At 45.4% G+C, this 18,145-nt stretch overlaps 1 protein-coding gene across 2 annotated transcripts in view; it reads right to left on the minus strand.

Moving 5' to 3' along the window:
- Dclre1c (DNA cross-link repair 1C) overlaps window positions 1-14,886 on the minus strand; it is a 31,267-nt gene extending 16,381 nt beyond the window's left edge. Inside the window, exons 1-8 of one of the 2 annotated variants that reach the window (XM_041630704.1) lie at window positions 14,725-14,886; window positions 13,310-13,361; window positions 10,109-10,193; window positions 6,751-6,810; window positions 3,869-3,924; window positions 3,232-3,333; window positions 2,684-2,756; window positions 2,117-2,257 (exon numbers count right to left, since the gene is read on the minus strand). In XM_041630704.1, coding sequence (XP_041486638.1) covers window positions 2,117-2,257; window positions 2,684-2,756; window positions 3,232-3,333; window positions 3,869-3,924; window positions 6,751-6,810; window positions 10,109-10,193; window positions 13,310-13,361; window positions 14,725-14,833 — 678 coding nt within the window. In that variant the 5' untranslated portion in view covers window positions 14,834-14,886. Of the gene's footprint in view, window positions 1-2,116; window positions 2,258-2,683; window positions 2,757-3,231; window positions 3,334-3,868; window positions 3,925-6,750; window positions 6,811-10,108; window positions 10,194-13,309; window positions 13,362-14,724 lie in introns of those variants that run through there. The other variant, XM_041630705.1, reaches the window with a different exon arrangement.
- Window positions 14,887-18,145: the final 3,259 nt, after the last annotated feature.

Consider the following 18,145-nt stretch of genomic DNA (forward strand, 5'->3'; position numbering starts at 1 on the left):
ACTGGCCTGTTGGACTCAGAGCTGATTTACTTATGACCATCGGAAGGAAAGATGAGAGATTGGGGAGGGGGCAGTCAGGAAACACTGATTTGCAGGCATAAGGAACTAAGTTTGATCCCCAGAACCATGAAAAAAATCTGGCTATGGCGGCCTGAGCTTGTGATCCCAATTGGGAGGTGGGATAGGAGGATCCCTGGGGCATACCTCTAGCCAGTCCACCTACTGGGTTCCAGTCCAATGAGAGACTGTCTTTAAACACAGAATCAGACCCATGCACACTGCACAGAGCCAATGAGAGACTGTCTTTAAACAAAGAATCAGACCCATGCACTGCACAGACACAGACACACAGAGAAAACGGAAGTCAGGTATAGTGATGCTTCTATTATCGTAGCACTCAGAAGACTGAGGCAGGAGGATCATGAGTTTGAAGCCAGTCTGGCTATAGTGTGAGTTTCAGACAGACCTGGGCAATGCACCCCTTTCTCCCAGGAAAGATGAAAGAAAATAAGGAAGAAAGAAAATAGTGAATGTGCCGTTCAGGCTCTCTGAGAAGGATGGGGAGGGCTAGAGTGAACCGTGGGAGAGAATCGGAATAGCGGTGACCGAGAAGGCAGCCGCAGATCATCCCTGAGGCACCTGAGTTGGAAACCTCACCACTTTTTCTTTGTAAACTCCTGATCTAGGATTATCCCCATCTCTGCCAAAGGGATGTAAGGAAACTCTAGGGCCACCATCAAAAGCTTCTCCCTGAAGCCTCCCTGCCCCCCACTTCTCCCTCCAGGGTTCAGAGCTGTGGCTTCCACTCTTTACATACCCCTGAAATTACACCCCAAATAACTGCCACCACTACACATCAGAGAGACAGAGTATGAAGAAGAATTTAAAAGACAGGTAATGTAAATGAGTCTGTGTGTGTGTGTGTGTGTGTGTGTGTGTGTGTATGCGCGCGCATACGTGTGAATATTATCACTACCATAATTTTATTTAAAAGCCCATTTTAATATCAAACACATAGGCAGAGTGACCCCAGATAAAACCAAATCTTTCTCAAAATGGATAATTAATGTCTTTACATCAAAATATTTGGTTAGAAGAACTTCCAGAAATAGACCTGGGAACTGGAAAGGAGAGACAGACATTTATAGAGAGTGAAGGTTAGAATTTTATAATTTCAAACAGAAAAACTAGATTCCCCCCACCCCCAGTGCTGGGGATAGAATCCAGGGCCTTGTGCATGCCAGGTGAGCGCTCCGCCACTGAGTCACATGCCCAGCAAAACCAGATCATTTTAACAATGCTGAAGTACACTGTGGGTCACGGTTAGGGCCTGGGCACAGATTTGTCATCGGGTGGATCTGTATTTAATAGCACACAACTACAAATGTCCACCTGGTCCCAATGTTTCATTTTGTTCAGTGATTATCTCAAATCCACCTTCTCTCAGGCACAAAAGTTCCAGACACTTTTGAGTGCCCTGGAGGAGGAGGTGCATGCTCAACAGCCACCACACATACCCCAGGCTCTTCTGCCCTGGGTCTGAGGGGCCAGCATCAAACATCTGGGAAAGAGTGGTCGAAATGGACAAGTGGAAACTCCCACCATGCCTAGCACTGACCCATTGACTAGCTCCAAGTCAATGTACTTCATGTGCTGTTGGCCATGAGTCAAAGCAGGAAATACGATTTCCATAGCAACCTGATCAGCACACAATCAAGGAGAAATCCATATTCATGTGTATATGTGTGTTTCCAATCAGTTAAGTAAATGTTCACTGTCAATACCTAAGCTGCAAGCAATACAGCCAGGTATCACTTGATATTACTGGGTTCAAATTTACTTTTGATATTGGTCAAAATTTATTTATTTTATAACCCACACCTTGGGAGAAAATACTTTGCCCCTGGGGCATATTTTTGAGATGTTTTGAGTCCTTTTGCGAGGATATGTACCTATAAAGATGAGGTGACTTCTAAGAGGCAGTTGTGTTTTGGCAAGATGCTCCAACCCCCCACACCCCATCTTCAGTTATTTGGGGAGGAGGAGGGAAAGGAGTAGGGGAAGGGAATAGGGAGGGGCAAGGCAAGGAAGGGGGGCTAGGAAAAAAGAGAGGTACCTGGACTCCCAGCTCCTCACTCAGGTTGGTGAACAAATACTCATAGCCATAAGCTGCTTTACAGTTCAGCCACACAGCGTGGTGTGGACTCCTAGTGATCCAGCTCCGAACCAGCTCCAAAATTCCCCTCAAGCACTCCTCCTAGATGGCCAAAGGGAAAAAAAAAGATACTTTGAAGGAACTCATTAACCTTTCTCCTCTTCAACATTCAGAGGCAATTGCTTCCCAAAGGGATAACTGCTGTAATAGCCTCCACCAGCCATTCCAACTAGACAGGTAGCTACATTCCCAGCTCACCACCCCAGGCAGCCCCATCACCCAAGGCAACCCCATCACCCCAGGCAGTCCCATCACCCCAAACAGTCCCGTCACCCCAGGCAGTCCAGTCACCCCAGGCAGCCCCATCACCCCAGGCAGCCCCATCATCCCAGGCAGTCCCATCACCCCAAACAGTCCCATCACCCCAAACAGTCCCGTCACACCAAGCAGTCCCGTCACCACAGGCAACCCCGTCACCCCAGGCAACCCCGTCACCCCAGGCAACCCCATCACCCCAGGCAAACATACACGACTTGGAATTTGATAAAACCTTGGGTCACAGAATGTGGTGTCTAAATATACACTTTGGATGTCTTTTACTCTGAGAAGAAGAAAAAAATACTGTTAGCTATTTCATGGGACATAATTGTGTATAAAATGATGTAGAACCTGAGTTATTTTCAAGTGTGTGCCACTCCACTTCCAAATCCATTGTCTATCAATTCCACTGGAACAATAATCATCCAATAAAATACATATTTATGAGCCAGTTGGTTTTGGCACATACTTGTAGTTCCAGCACTCTGGAGGCAGAGTCAGGTGGGTCTCTGTGAGTTCAAGGCCAGCCTGGTCTACAGAGCGAGTTCAGATTTTGGAGCAGAGAAACGACTCTTTGGGTAAAGACACCGATCACCAAGCCTGACAGCCTGGGTTCCATTGCCAGGACCCATGTGGTGAAACGGGACCCACTCCCACAAATTATCCTCTGACCTACACACACACATACACATAAACACACATACAAACACACACACTTATTCAACCTGCACAGACAAGAATTTTAGAAGGTCCTCTACCTGCCCCCAGAGTGCAAAAGCTCCATTCTAGAAGCTTCTCCTTTTGCCAGTCTGAAGTCTCCTGTGTATAAGACAGTTCCATTACTGCCCTGGAATAAAAACCTGAAAAATAAATGTATCTCAGTAACTTCCAAATCACAAAGTCCTAAGAAAGCTAACATGGCAGCAAAGGCCTCTTGCCAAACATATGCCTTACAAGGTAGTGTTAGAATTTTGGCAGTGCTAAGTCCTGGTGACTAGCACTTTTCCCCATGAGGAGCAAAAATAAATACGATAAAATACGATCAAACAGGATGGGAACATTACTGAATCTGTCCTAGGCATGGCCTGGAATATTCTAGCACTTCCTAATATACACTCAAATCATTGCATTCCAGAGAGAGAAACATCCCCATGATACGACAGAGCTGAGACACAGAGGAAATCCCAATTTAAGGCATGTACACCAAGAAAGCCACATTGCATGGGGTTTTCATCTCGGTTTCCGAAGCTCAATTCTGAAGGAAAGATTAAAGACACTGCCAGAAAAAGGAAATCTATCTCTGTACACACACTACCCTTTAAATGCTAAAAAGTTATCTCTACAAACATAATACATACTTATATAAGAAGAAATGGGAACAGAGGGGCCCCTTACATAACTGATCCTGGGCAGTGACCAGCTGGTAAGAGAGTCACAACAACCTCTTCCTTCTAAAAAAAAGAAAAAAAGAAAAAAGAAAAGAAAACAATAGTACAAAAGTCATCATGAGGAGCAGCCTAATTCATAATTCATAGCGTCGCCTCTTTCAGTCTCTCACTCTTCAAACTGTGGAAGAAGTGGACTTGTCCACTCCCTTACACAGAGCTATGACAGGACTCGGTTCCTTTTCTAGGTACACACACAAAAGAATGGCCGCAAGAGAAAATCTGTGCATGGACATTCATTGCATAAACACTCACACCAGCCCCAAAGTGGAAACACTTCATAATGCCTAGCAACGGATGAATGGATAAACAGCATGAGGTTTATCCACACCATGGGATACTATTTAGCCATAAAGATAAGATTCTATATATGCATGCCATCCACATACAGGGATGCCTATTGAAAAATGCTCAGAGAAAGAAGTCCCATGATGTATAATAATTCCACAGATAGGCAAGTCCAAAAAGATAGAAAGGAAAACAACAGCCACCAGGAGCTGTGACAGGAAGGGATGGGAGTGGCTGTAACAGGCACAGGGTTTCTGAGTGGTGAAAATATTCTAAAATTGACTACGGTGGTGTACGGATAGTTCTGTGAATGCATTAGAGCTATCAGGTCTTCAAGGGGGTGGATTGTGTGTTGATGAATACTGTAATAATGCTATTATTAACAGAAAAAAGGAGTGGGTGCAGCCCGGTCCCAGCTCATCACATGGCATTGTCCTTTTAAGACAGAGCCTGCTGGGCACCACTGACTCCCCAGCTCTCAAGAGGAGCGGGCAGAGCTCTGTCTGCAATGGTTCACTGCTCAGTAATAATTGCTCAGCCTCTTCTCACAGTACTCATCCTGCAGGCCCCTTTCAACGGGGGTCTCCAGGTTGGGGCTGGGGACACACTGCACAAAAGCCAGGTCACAGACAAGGCATGTAAGTGGCACAGCAAGACCCCAGCAAGAGCCTGCCCGGTGCTCAGTGCTGGGCGTGGAAGAAGCATCTGCAGTGGCAAGGCCAATGAGAACATCCCTCCCAGGTCATACTTGCAAAATTCAGGCTTGCTCTCCTTCCCTTATTCTCTCCCACTCCTTCCCTTCTTGTCCCCCCTGCTACCCAAACCTGGCTCTACCAGGATGAAACTGATGAAGAATACACCCTATGTTCTAGCATCTAAATGGTCACCTCCTGAGTTCCACACTGCAGAGCCACATATGATGATGTTATAACAGACTACAGAGCAAATACTAACTTGGCTGCCAGAATACAGGCAAATCCCCCTAGCCCTTGGTGTCATTTAGATTGGGCTTTGCTTTGTTTTAAGGCCTACAGTCTTATTTACTATTAAACAATACATCCATGAAGTACTAGCTCTAAATTTAAGGCTGAAAAGTAAACTTTATCACTTGGGCAGAGACTTTATTTGTAAATAAACAAAATTATTAAAAAAGAAGATAGCCATTGTACTTGAGTTTGCTTCAAAAATATTAACAAACCACTATTTTATATTCCAGATATAAGAAACAATAAATATGACAACATTGTGTACTATTAACAAATAACATTCTTGTCATAAACATGGAGAGAGATTTGGCAAAAATTAAAAAGAATAAATATACCATATTTAGTCCTTCTAATGTTTGAAATAATTCTAACAATCTATGACTGAATGTCTCCATTCCCTGAAGCTGGGGGTTCAAACAGTGACCCCTGGGAATTTGACTAAGAAGCTTTTGACAGGTGATTAGTTCTTGAAGTTAACCCCCAGAAAACAGATTAGTGCCCTTAAGGGGGAACTTTTACTTCTCCCTGTGTGAGAAATAATAGCTAAGACTCCACAAAGAGAGAATACCAGGCTACTGTGAGAGAACTGCAGCCCATAGTGAGAGAGCCCACCCCACAGTGAGACAACCTACCCCACAGTGAGAGACTGCACCCCACAGTGTGAGAACCCACCCCACAGTGAGACAACCCACCCCACAGTAAGACAACCCACCCACAGTGAGACAACCCACCCCACAGTGAGAGACTCCACCCAACAGTGTGAGAACCCACCCCACAGTGAGACAACCCACCCCACAGTGAGAGACTGCACCCCACAGTGTGAGACTCCACCCCACAGTGAGAGACTCCACCCCACGGTGAGAGACTCCACCCCACGGTGAGACAACCCACCCCACGGTGAGACAACCCACCCCACGGTGAGAGACTCCACCCCACAGTGTGAGAACCCACCCCACAGTGAGACAACCCACCCCACAGTGAGAGAACCCACCCCACAGTGAGAGAACCTACCCCACAGTGAGAGACTCCACCCCACAGTGAGACAACCTACCCCACAGTGAGACAACCTACCCCATAGTGAGACAACCTACCCCACAGTGAGACAACCTACCCCATAGTGAGACAACCTACCCCACAGTGAGAGAACCCACCCCACAGTGAGAGAACCCACCCCACAGTGAGAGATCCCATCCCACAGTGAGAGAACCCATCCCACAGTGAGAGAACCCTAATCTTCAGTCAGAGAACCCCAGCCCACAGCGAGAGAACCCCAGGCCATGGGTAGAGAACCCCAGGCCATGGGAGAGAACCCCAGGCCACGGGGAGAGAACCCCAGGCCACGGGGAGAGAACCCCAGGCCACGGGGAGAGAATCCCAGGCCATGGGGAGAGAACCCCAGCAAATAGGGATCAAAACACTCACAAATGTTGCGGTTGTTTTTCTAAAAATTTACTTTATTCATAAATTATTGTTTATGAATAAATGAGCATTCTAAATTAAAGAGAAATTTAAAGAATCATTTTAGCACAAAGAAAAAATACAAAATATGTATAGTTACCTCACCTGATGCCTCGTCAACTAAAGCTATCTGGGTAGGAGTTTCAATTTCAATTGCTATCTGGAAAGAGATTAAGTGAGGATGTTATAGACTCCACGTAACCATTTGTGATTTCAGTAAAATCAGTAGTTTAAGAAAATGGCATAACAAAACAAAAATACCTTTAATAGCTCAGTGTTACAGCACTTGCTTAGCGTGTATAGGCCTTAGGCTCCAGGCTCAGCACACACACACAGAGTACATAAACACACACTCAGCACATATACTAAGTACACACACACATACACTTAGTACATACACACACACAATATAGCGCAATACAGTAATCTCACATAGGCACACTCAGTACACACACACACACAGTAACTGGGGACAAATGTTAAAACATCCCATTTACAGATGAAGAGCATCAGCTCATTCTGCATCATGAAACCACTGGGCTGGAGACTGTTTTGAAGAGATTTTGGAGACCTTTCATTTTCTTCACTTTTCCTATCTGCGTGTGCATGGATGTGGGACATTAAGCATGCCACCGCTGAGCTGCAGCACCAGCTCTAGATAGATTTCCCTGTAGGGGACAAATGCATACAGCCATTGTATCTGGCATGAACAGTCTTGGGATTGTTTCTAGGTGAACCCGAGCCCTAAGGTCATCCTTTGTATTCAGTCAGTGATGGTTTTCAGAGACTTATGGTGTTTCTAAAGGAGCTCTACAGCCCCTGCAGTACTTTGGTCACAAGAGGGTCCTGGACGTCTTGCATTACTGTGCACATGATGAGGATTATGAAGCTGCAGGGGTGTGATATAAATATGCTTCTCCGTGGCTGTTTGAGGTTCAGTTCATCGAGGCTGAGCCTCCCTGCTGCCTCAGAGCCCCATTACATCCTGGAGTGACCCTCTTTCTTTGATCATCCTGGTCCTCAGAACAGCGACACCTCGTTGGTATGTATGTGTTCCTGTGAACATGCATGTGCGTATGGAAGCAGAGGCTGACGTCAGGTGTCTTCCTCCATGACCTTTTCCTTCTTCCAGACAGGGTCTCTCACTAAACCTGCAGTAGGCCAGTGAGCAGCAGCGATCCTCCTCTCTCCAATGCCCCAGCGCTGGGCTCACAGGGTTTATATACTCCCCTGAGTCAAGGGCCAATGTGACCGTAACTCACGCAGTACCAAAGCAGGCGGTCAGCACTAATCGAGGCTGCAAGGAGATGCTGACATGGCTTGGCTGCCCTCCCGGGCCCTAGATGCCTTTGTGAATTCCAGCTTATGTCTTTTCTTCCCCACTTCCTGACTGCCTCAGACTAAGGGCAGCGGTACAGCCTGGTCTAGAGGCGAAGGGAGAGCAGTGCAGCTGCTGCGACACATCTGCAGGGGACACTCAGCTGCCGCGACACATCTGCAGGGGACACTGACATCCTTCAGCGGGCAGGGGGATAGACAAGCATGATGAAAGGCTACTCCTAGCACGGGATCTTCTGGGTGCAGCACCCAAGCAGGGTGAAAGGGGCTGATGTGGCTTTAGAGGCAGCAGATGTTGGCAGCTGTTTTTATTGAATCATAATGTCCACACAGACTTATTGGGTACAGAACAATAATCTGGTTTGTATGTGTCGTGATCAAATTGAGTTATCAGAATTCCGTCCCCTTAACTATTCATCATCCCATTCTTTTTTTTTAATATTTATTTATTTATTATGTATACAATATTCTGTCTGTGTGTATGTCTGCAGGGCAGAAGAGGGCACCAGACCTCATTACAGATGGTTGTGAGCCACCATGTGGTTGCTGGGAATTGAACTCAGGACCTTTGGAAGAGCAGGCAATGCTCTTAACCACTGAGCCATCTCTCCAGCCCCCCATCATCCCATTCTTTGCGAATCACTGGATTCCTTATTATCACAGACTGTTGGAGGCTCAGTCTGTGCAAAGTTGTTCTTGTCTCGGTTCCTTTTTAAAAGATAATTGTTCACATTTAGTGGATTATTGTGGAGTGGAGGAGAAGTGAGCATACACGCAGAGGTCAGAAGCTTACTTGGAGTTCCATCTCTCCTTCCGCCTTCTGCCATAGAGGTCCCGGGGTCAAACTCGGGTCATTAGGCTTGCTGGCAAGTCCTTTCCCTCTGAGCCACCTCACAGGCTCTTGTCTCACGTTCTGTTTTGTAGCACTGGGGACCAAACACACTAGACATGCACCACCTCTGAGCTGCGCACCTGGCCGCTGTGGTAAAGAAGCTGGCCGGGGCTTGCTTTGATCTGGCCATTTTTGGCAGAGGCATGCCAGGTGTGGGGCAGGGAAGACAGAGGAGGCGGGGCTTGAAAGCTGTCACCTGTCAGACAAGACACTACCCTTTGTGCAGACGTCTGACAGTTACTTAAAGCCTGCCCTCCACAGCAATCCTAACCCCAACCCCACGCTCTACAGTGGACATGACAGATTCCAGCAGGCATCACTTTGAGCAAGAGGTATTTTGTTGACGGCATATATGTTCATGTCCTCTTGAGCTGCAGCTTCTCATCACAGCGGATGATCCTCCGTGGCTCTTTCGGTTCTCTGGCCTTTTGTTTGGCTGGCTTCTGTGGCCTTCAGTTCTACTCCATATGATGGAAAACCGCTACACTGGCACTTTGGGTTTCTGTTTGGTTTATGCTGTTCCTTCCCTTTCTTTTCTTTTTTCTTTTTAAAATCTATCCTTTTGCTTTATCTAGATCTAGGTTAGTATTGGCCTGTCTTTGAGCTTTCTTAATTTTTCTCACCTCCACTGAGAAATCTGCTCCTCCTTTAGATAATAAGGTTCATAACAGGACTTTGTCTGCCATGTTTACATTTATGTGTGCAGCATAAAATTTTCTTTTGACTACCTTCTGGAGGAGAGATCCATTTCATTTTTACAGAAGAAAAGTTATCCATTCTGGGTCAGGCATGGTGGCACATACATTTAATCCCAGCACTCAGGTGGCAGAGGCAGGTGGATCTCTGAGTTTGAGGTCTGCCTGGACTATATAGCAAATTCCAGACCAGTTAAAGTTACATAGCGAGATCCCGCCCCCCCCCCCGCCATTCTCTCTCTCTCTCAAATTATGCATTCTATATCTCATTCTTTTTTTGTCATGTAGGTCAAGTGTAAGACCTAAAGCACATTCTCGCGGAACAAGAAACCACCAGCTGCTGACTCCTAAACCGCTGAATTACACAGCAAATACCACTGTTCTAACTAATGGTGAATCTATAATGTGTGAAGAAAGGACTTTTGAATAATTCCAAAGAGTTTTTCAAAAGGATGCCTCTAAAATTACTCCCCAGGTCGACAACAAAGTAGTGCTATGCAAAAATTACAATTTAAAAATTACAAGCGACTTACAATTCGTTTTTCCCAGAATTTGTACTTTGTGCTAGTTAACAGCAGCTCCTTGGTAACTGGAGAACAGTACAGGAAAACCTTCAAACTGAAAGCAAAAAAAAACAAAACAGAATGGAAGAAAAGCTGTTTCAGCAGAATTCACAACAAGTCACCTTGGTGGGTCAGCGATGCATTTCATGGGCTATGATCTTTCTCCAGCAAATCACAATCAGTTAACAGGGAAAGTGTGACGGCAGTGGCTGCCATGACTTGGCTATAAAAGCCCCTCTAAAACCCACGTGCTAAGGCTTGGTGTCCAGGACAGTGTTCAGAAAGAGGCGGGGCTTTGAGGTATGGAAGGCCTCTGACCAAATGCATGGATAAACCCTGAGATGGAGTCATGAACCTATGTGACAGCATTACTGGAGGCGGGGCTAATGGGGGAGGACGTCCCCCGGGACACATCCTTGGCAGGTAGACCTTATCCCCGGTCCTCCCTGTCTCTTCCTTTCTGCTTCACGGCAGGAGGGACCAGCTTTCATCTGCCCTGTCTTTTGCCACGTTTTTGCCTTGCTGGGAGCCTAAGAGCGCAGGAGCCACCAGGAAGCAAAGTAGATCTTCCCTCAGGCGCCTCACCACAGCCACAAGCTGGCCAACAAAGTACCGGTATACCATCACCCATTTCAGTCCCGTCACCATGCAGGGTCCTCCCCTCCCTAAGAAGCGCATCGCTTCTCTTCTGTTGAAACCATGTGCTGGGGGCTTAATGTGTAGCCTAGCAAATGAGCCCCCATCATGAAAAGAGGAAAAAAAATAAAGCTTGTATGTGGTCAGGTACAACTAGGAAGGACACCACCAAATGTTAAGTTATTCTAGGAAACAGAAAGAGGGTGCTGGGAACAGAGGATTCTGCTTTTTGCTTCATATAAACCTACTTTTCTGTGTATGCTGAAGAGCAAAGCCAGAGCCTTGCATAGCCAGCCGCGCTCTACCCCTGAGCATCACCTCCAGCCCTTGTATTTACATTTCTAGTGAACAGATACTAATTTCTATGAAATTCTAAAAATGTCATGGTATAGATTGGCGATTAGGAATACACTCCATGCTGAATTATATTTCCACACACTGTATACTCCATCTGTTTGTATTCTTTGAGGTACATAAACCAGGGCTACATGGTGAGACTGTGTCTTGAACACACCTATCCACACCCACACATTTCCACCCTAACAGGAGCGGCTTATGAGCCCTCATTTTGAAATGGGCAGATCTCTGTAACTGCCTTGACTACAGAATATGATGGAAGTAATTGCAGGACTCTTTTTGTTTTTGTTTTAGTACAAAAGTATTTGTATTTAAAATACAAATACTGTATTTTTTTTTTAAATATAAAACCAGCACATGGTTTTAACATAAGAGAAGCGATGGGCTACTTAGGGAGGGGAGGACCCTGCATGTCCCCTCCTCCTCCTCAATGACAGGTCTGAAATGGCTGATGGTATACTGGTACTTTGTTAGCCAGCTTGTCGCTGTGGCAAGACACCTGAGAAAAACCACTTCAAAGGGGGAAGATCTACTTTGCTTAAAGTAGATTTTGTTTTAATACCACGATCTACGTTGAGACAGGGTTTCTCTGTGTAACAGCACTGGCTGTCCTGGAACTCACTATGTAGACCAGGCTGCTCTCAAACTCACATGAATCTGTCTGCCTCTGCCTCTCCAGTGCTGGAATTACAGAGGCATGTCACCACACCTGGCAACTACAAGATGGTTAAAGCGTGCTCTCCAGACAATATGCCTGCCTCCTGACTCTCCCTTGGGATTTGTTTTGTTTATTTTGACAGGGTGTTGCTATGTCATCCTGGCTAACCCGAAATTACTATGTAGACCAGACTGGCCTCAAACTCACAAAGATTTGTCTGTGCCTCTGCCTTGCGAGTGCTTGGACTAAAAGCCTACTTCACCGTAGCTCTCCCAGGATGCAAAAACTACCTATCCCGGGTTAAAGAAGCCTCTCAGAGACAGACAAGCTCAGAAAGCCAGCTATTCTAGGCTTTGTTGCTGTTACACGCTTCCTTCCAAGTTTCAGACACTCGAGTCTTCAGATTTCAGTCCCACCAGGCAGGCAGAAAGGAGCAATCCCCACTGTACACAATTCCGGATGCAGAGGAACTGAGAGACTGGTGTTATCTTAAAACACTCAGTTACAAGGTAATGCTACAAGGCCATAGATAGCTGATACGTAGGCTCTGACATCAGGCAGACCTGGATAAAAACCTGGTCCTGCCACTCACTGGACCTATGACACTGAGCAACTCATTTAATCTGTTCGGCTTCTTAGTATCCTCATCTGTAAATCAGGAATAACAATAGTACCTATTGAAAGGTTATCAAGAGGTTCTGATGAGTATAACGGCTCCACCTGGACAACTGCAGTCTCAATCTCCACCATACCTGGCCCATCACAGCAGCCGGGGCATCTTGTTAGTCTAGGATTCTCGAACAACCACTCATATACATAAACATACACACAAAAATGAAAGCAACGCAGATGGGCCACAGAAATACAATGTTAAGACAAAGTTGGAGCTGGAGAGTTGGCTCAGCAGTTGGGATAGTTGCTTTTCCAGAAGACCCAGGTTCAACTCCTAGCACTCACATAGCCACTACAAATGTCTGTTACCCTGGCACCTTCTGGCTTCTGTGGACACTGCACATATGTGGTATGCATATATACTATATACCCAGGCAAAAACAAGCATTTACATGAAACAAAAATAATGAAGTTTTGAAAAATGTTTAAGAAGAGTTTTTAATCTATAGAGTATATGATCCTATTTACTTATTTTTATTTGTTTTTGACAAGTTCTTACTATGTAACCCAGGCTGGCCTTGAACTCACAACCCTCTTGTTTCCTCAGTGTGGGGGTTACACCACCACGTCAAGTCTTCTACTTATATAAAATTCAAGAATAACCAAAGTTGAACCACCATAACAAAAGGTCAAAATAGGAATTAGTTCTGGGAGAAGGAGCAGCAGTGATAACACAGGGTTCCTGGGATATTGGTAGTAGTGTTCGATTTCTTATTGGTAGGGAAGCTAGATAGTGTTTATACAGGCTTATCAGGCTACCCCTTATGGTGGAAGTACTGTTCTGTCTAGGTGCTATCTCTTAGTTAAGATGGCTACTTATATGCAAATAAGTAACAAAAATCAATTACCTGCATTCCAGCCTTCTTTTCATGGAAGGAGCCCTCAATCCTTTCATGTGATCTACAAGGAAAATAATCAGAAATCATAAACACGTTTTGTTTCACTTTTTAAAAAGAGGATTCGTCAGCCCACGACAGCTGGGCTGTCTTTGTGGGCTTCCTATTGAGAGACATTACATAAGGCTCACTGTTATGAGAAAATTGATCCCACAGGTCAATGTTTCGGAGTACAGAGCAGGAACCACTAAAAGTTGTCCACCTGAGCAGATGAAAACAAGCCCCACATGGCTGAGGAGACCGAGGCAGGCAAGTGCTAGGAGGAGAACCTATGTGAACTGATTTGATGACACCAAGGATATGAGAACTTTGCCAGATAACCTAAAAAAGTGATATAAGAAGAAAAATGAGGGGCTGGAAAGATGGCTCAGAGGTTAAGAGCACTGGCTGCACTTCCAGAGGTCCTGAGTTCAATTCCCAGCAACCACCTGGTAGCTCACAACCATCTATGAGATCTGGTGCCCTCTTCTGGTGGGCAGGCATACATGCAGACAGAACATTATATACATAATAAATAAATTAAATTAAAAAATGCTGCGAAGAAGAAAAAAGAAGGAAGAAGAAGAAGAAGGAAGAAGAAGAAGAAGAAGAAGAAGAAGAGGAAAAGAAGAAGAAATGATAAACCGGGCGGTGGTGGTACATCCTTTAATCCCAGCACTCAGGAGGCAGAGGTAGGCGGATCTCTGTGAATTTGAGACCAGCCCCTGGTCTACAGAGTGAGCAGAGTGAGTTCCAGGATAGGATCCAATGCTACACAAAGAAACCCTGTCTCAAAAAAAAAAAAAAAACCAAAAAACCAAAAACAAACAAACAAACAAACAAAAAAAACCACCTGCCCAGGTTGTGTGTGTGTGTGTCGGAGAGAGATAGAGACAGAGAGAGACACACACACAAAGAAATAGAGAGATTAGTGTATGACATATTGTGAGAGAGAGAGAGAGAGAGAGAGAGAGAGAATGACAGATAGGCAGGCAGGCAGGCAGACACAGATAGATCTCAGGCTCTTACCTAACATCTCGGGGTGTAGAAGTTTTGAAACATATTTTCTTTACGCGTGACAAACGAGTTAGGGAGGTATGGGCAAGAGCTAACTAAACCTTACCAAACCTCTCTTAGGATAGCAACCAGCACTTCTAACAGCTTAGCCTTACCACAGGGTCCTGTCAGATTGCAACCGGAGTAAGGGTTACAGAGGTCGTACTGAACTCAATAAAGCAAAGGCGAGGCTAAGAGCAGACTGGGACCAGGGGTGCTTTCCAGTGCCTCGCTGGGTCCGCGGCCTGCTCTCCCCTTGACCAGGCCCCGACCTTTCGTACCATCTCCAGCCTCAGTGCCCTCGCAGTAGACAGCAAGAGGGGCTCACTCACCCTTGTGACAGTGCGAAAGGAAGTAGGCGCGGGCTTTCAGGTTCTCCCGGTCAAAGCGGTCAATAGAGATGGTTGGATATTCCACCATCTGTCCCTGGAAGGAGCTCATAGCGCCAGGAAGGCTAGCCCCTAAGCCCGCCGCGGAAGCCGAGCTGCACACTGATCCTGGGTGCCGCCACTTCCGGGAACCTGTGCACCGCCTCCCATAGGCCGGTCGAGCCCAGCCACGTCCAATCAAAGGAGCCTTGGGGCTGGGGGCAGAGCTAAAAACATCCAGTCCGGTCCCCGCGTCCCAGGACTCTCGGTTTAAATAACTGCAAGAGCTGTGCACTAGCTTAAGTAGAACCGTGAACAAGCACCAACAGACTCTATTAACGAAGAGTCAGAAGCCGTTTTCTCATCCTGCCCTCGTGGTTATCCTGTAAAATACAAACTGGGAGAAGAGGAAAAAAGGAAAAAGAACCCGATCTTCTGTTGACAAGAGGAAATGCAAGGCTCACTGAGCGTGTCGCTATCTCACAGCAGGTCACTGGAGAGTCGCGTTCCTGCCAGAAAGCAACAAAGGAAACCAAAAGTGTTTGGTGCACTGGTGCAGAGCTGCCCGCATCTGTGGAGTAATCGATGCAGGAAATAAAACATAGCTGGAAATAGTGGCCAGGGAGCTTCCCCTTTTCTAATAACACTGCCTTGCATTTCCTCTTGTCAACAGAAGATCGAGTTTTCCCCTTTTCCCCCCTCTTTTCCCAGTTTGTATCTTACAGGATAACCACGAGGGCTGGATGAGAAAACGACCTCTGACTCTCCGTTAATAGAGTCTGTTGGTGCTTGTTCACAGTGTGCATAAGCTAACTATGTCTTGAAGGCTACAATTCAGACGTAGATTCTTAGAGGAAAAGAAAAATAAAAGATCCTGTTGATCTGTTAGCCTCCAGTAATCATTGGAGCTGTATTTTTAGGAAGCCAGAAGGATGTCTATAAAGAAACGGAGGGAAGAGGACGATGTTTGGGAAAGTTCATGGAAACACTAATAAGATCCACCAAAGACTTTTGTCAGTGGTCTTTATTGTCTCTTTCCTAGCAAGTTCTTCTTAGATGCTGTTGTTCACAAACAACCGGAACCTCCAAATCTTGCTATGCTGAACACTTCGACAAGCCTTATGGAAGTGGGAAGGAAAATTCCCAAAAGGGCAGGGAGCTAATTACCTTATCTGGGGCTACTTCTCACCCTTGGAAATGGCCATTCCTTGTCCACCTCTGTGTTGGAATTAACCTCTTGTGACTGACAGATGAGAACCTTTTGGATCTATTAACCTAGTGGACCACTAGTTTCCACCAACCCAAAAGCTAAGAATGTTGTCAGACAGCACCTTGGGCCTATACAAGAGCTTCCCCGCCTTCTCTGTATCTGCCTCTCTGGTGTGTCCAGAATTTTTGTTGTTGTTGTTTTGTTTTGTTTTAAGAGATGGGTTCTCTGTGAAACCGTCCTGCTGTTCTGGAACTCACTTTGTAGATCAGGCTGTCCTTGAACTCACAGAGATCTGCCTGCCTACTGGGATCAAAGGTATGTACCACCACAGCCCGGCTCAGAAATGCATTTTAAACATGCCTTGATTTATGACTTTCTTTGTTATATAATACTTCACAAAGTTGTTTCCACATTGGAAAATAGAATTTAGGGTGACCTAAGTCTGTGTTCCTGGCCCATGGTCACTTAAAGGAACTCCAAATAAATGCTTCTTCCCTGTGAGATGAGAGCTACGGGTCGACAGCGGTTACAGCTGACTAAGATACGCCTTCAGAGTTCAGCACACTCGAAAAACCACGGAAGTGAAGAATATGCCAAACAGTATTTCCCAGAGAGAGAAGTGATCCTGGAATAATGCCAGGAATAAGTTATGAGGAGACAGGCCAGAATGACACGATCAGATAACATTTGCTTGCTCTTGCAGCCATAACAGTTCCATCCCCATACAGATTTTCATAAAGAGGAATTGGGGGGAAGAAGGAAGGCAGGCAGTGGAGGGAAGTAATCTAGACATAGTCACTGATGTACACATTTTACCACAGCAGAACTAACAAAGCCTTGGTTTTGTATAAGATGGTCTGTCTTAGGATAACGAGGACTATTGCTGTGGCTGGGTTGCCCATACAGAACAATAAATTCTGCATTGAGTCTGGTTATCTGCAGAATTGTTCCTAAGTTGAAACTCCTCAAGAGGAAAGGCAAAATAAGGTTCTTATTCTTGTTTATTTGTTCACTTCTTTCCTCTTTATCATGTATACAGTAGGAAATAATGGTGAGACTCAAGTTATCAATGTAAGTTATCAATGTAAGCAACATGTACACTTAGACTCTTACAGCTTAACTTTTCCACTCAAGAATCTTTCCTTTTACAAGTTTTTACACAACACCGAACACATATGACACAGGCAATCAAACCCAACATTCGCTTATAATAAATTATAAAGAGATCTATTTGAAAGCAATTCTTTGGTATGGCGTTGCGTGGCATGATAGCGTGTGTAATGCAGAGAGTGTGTGTTTTGTGTTTAAAATTGAGACTGCTGGGTATAGTGGCACAAAGCAGAGGCAGATGGATCTTTGTGTAATTGGAGCCGGCCTGGTCTCCATAGCAAGATCCAGGTCAGTCAGAACTACACAGTGAGACCCTGTCTCAAAACGACAACAAACTCTAGAACTGAGACTTCGGGAAATTAGGCAATTTGACACAGATGCACCTTGGTACAATCACCTGGAATTGATCATGTAATTGTTTTTGAGCTTATTTTCGGCCATCGTGGGCTCAGATTTTTTTCCTTTTTTTACAAAAACAAGGCAGGGAGAAAAGGCATGAAGGGTGGAAGTGAATTGCTGGGATGTCTGTGGAGCATGGGAGGAAGGGCTGGATGTGGATATAATCAAAATATGTTGTCCATGGCTGGAGGGACAGCTGAGACGTTGAGACTTCATACTGCTCCCGCAGGGAGATCAAGTTCAGTTCTCATGTCTCATATTGGGTGTCTCAAAAATCACCTGTCATTCTAATTCCAGGGGATCCAATGCCCCAGGCTTCCAGAAGTATCCACGTTCAGATACACACACACACACACACACACACACACACACAGAGAGAGAGAGAGAGAGAGAGAGAGAGAGAGAGAGAGAGAGAGAGACTTAAAAATACTGTTTACATGTACGAAATCTATATGAAATAATACACAGCTCTCAGGAAAGGAACCAAAGAAGCTACTGTCATATTCCAGGAAATCTGATGGTCAAAATTTATTCATTTCTTCAACAAACAGTGACTCACGCTCTATCATGTTACAGACCCTGAGCTAAACACTAAGGCACGGTGTTGGCAAGTAAAGTAGTCAAAAAAACCTTTGTTTGTAGACTGCAGTAGTTTATCACTGTCCC

The sequence above is a fragment of the Microtus oregoni genome, unplaced genomic scaffold (genome assembly GCF_018167655.1).
Source record: "Microtus oregoni isolate MIOR12 unplaced genomic scaffold, Mior012 000035F_ref0000213, whole genome shotgun sequence".
NCBI lineage: Eukaryota > Metazoa > Chordata > Mammalia > Rodentia > Cricetidae > Microtus > Microtus oregoni.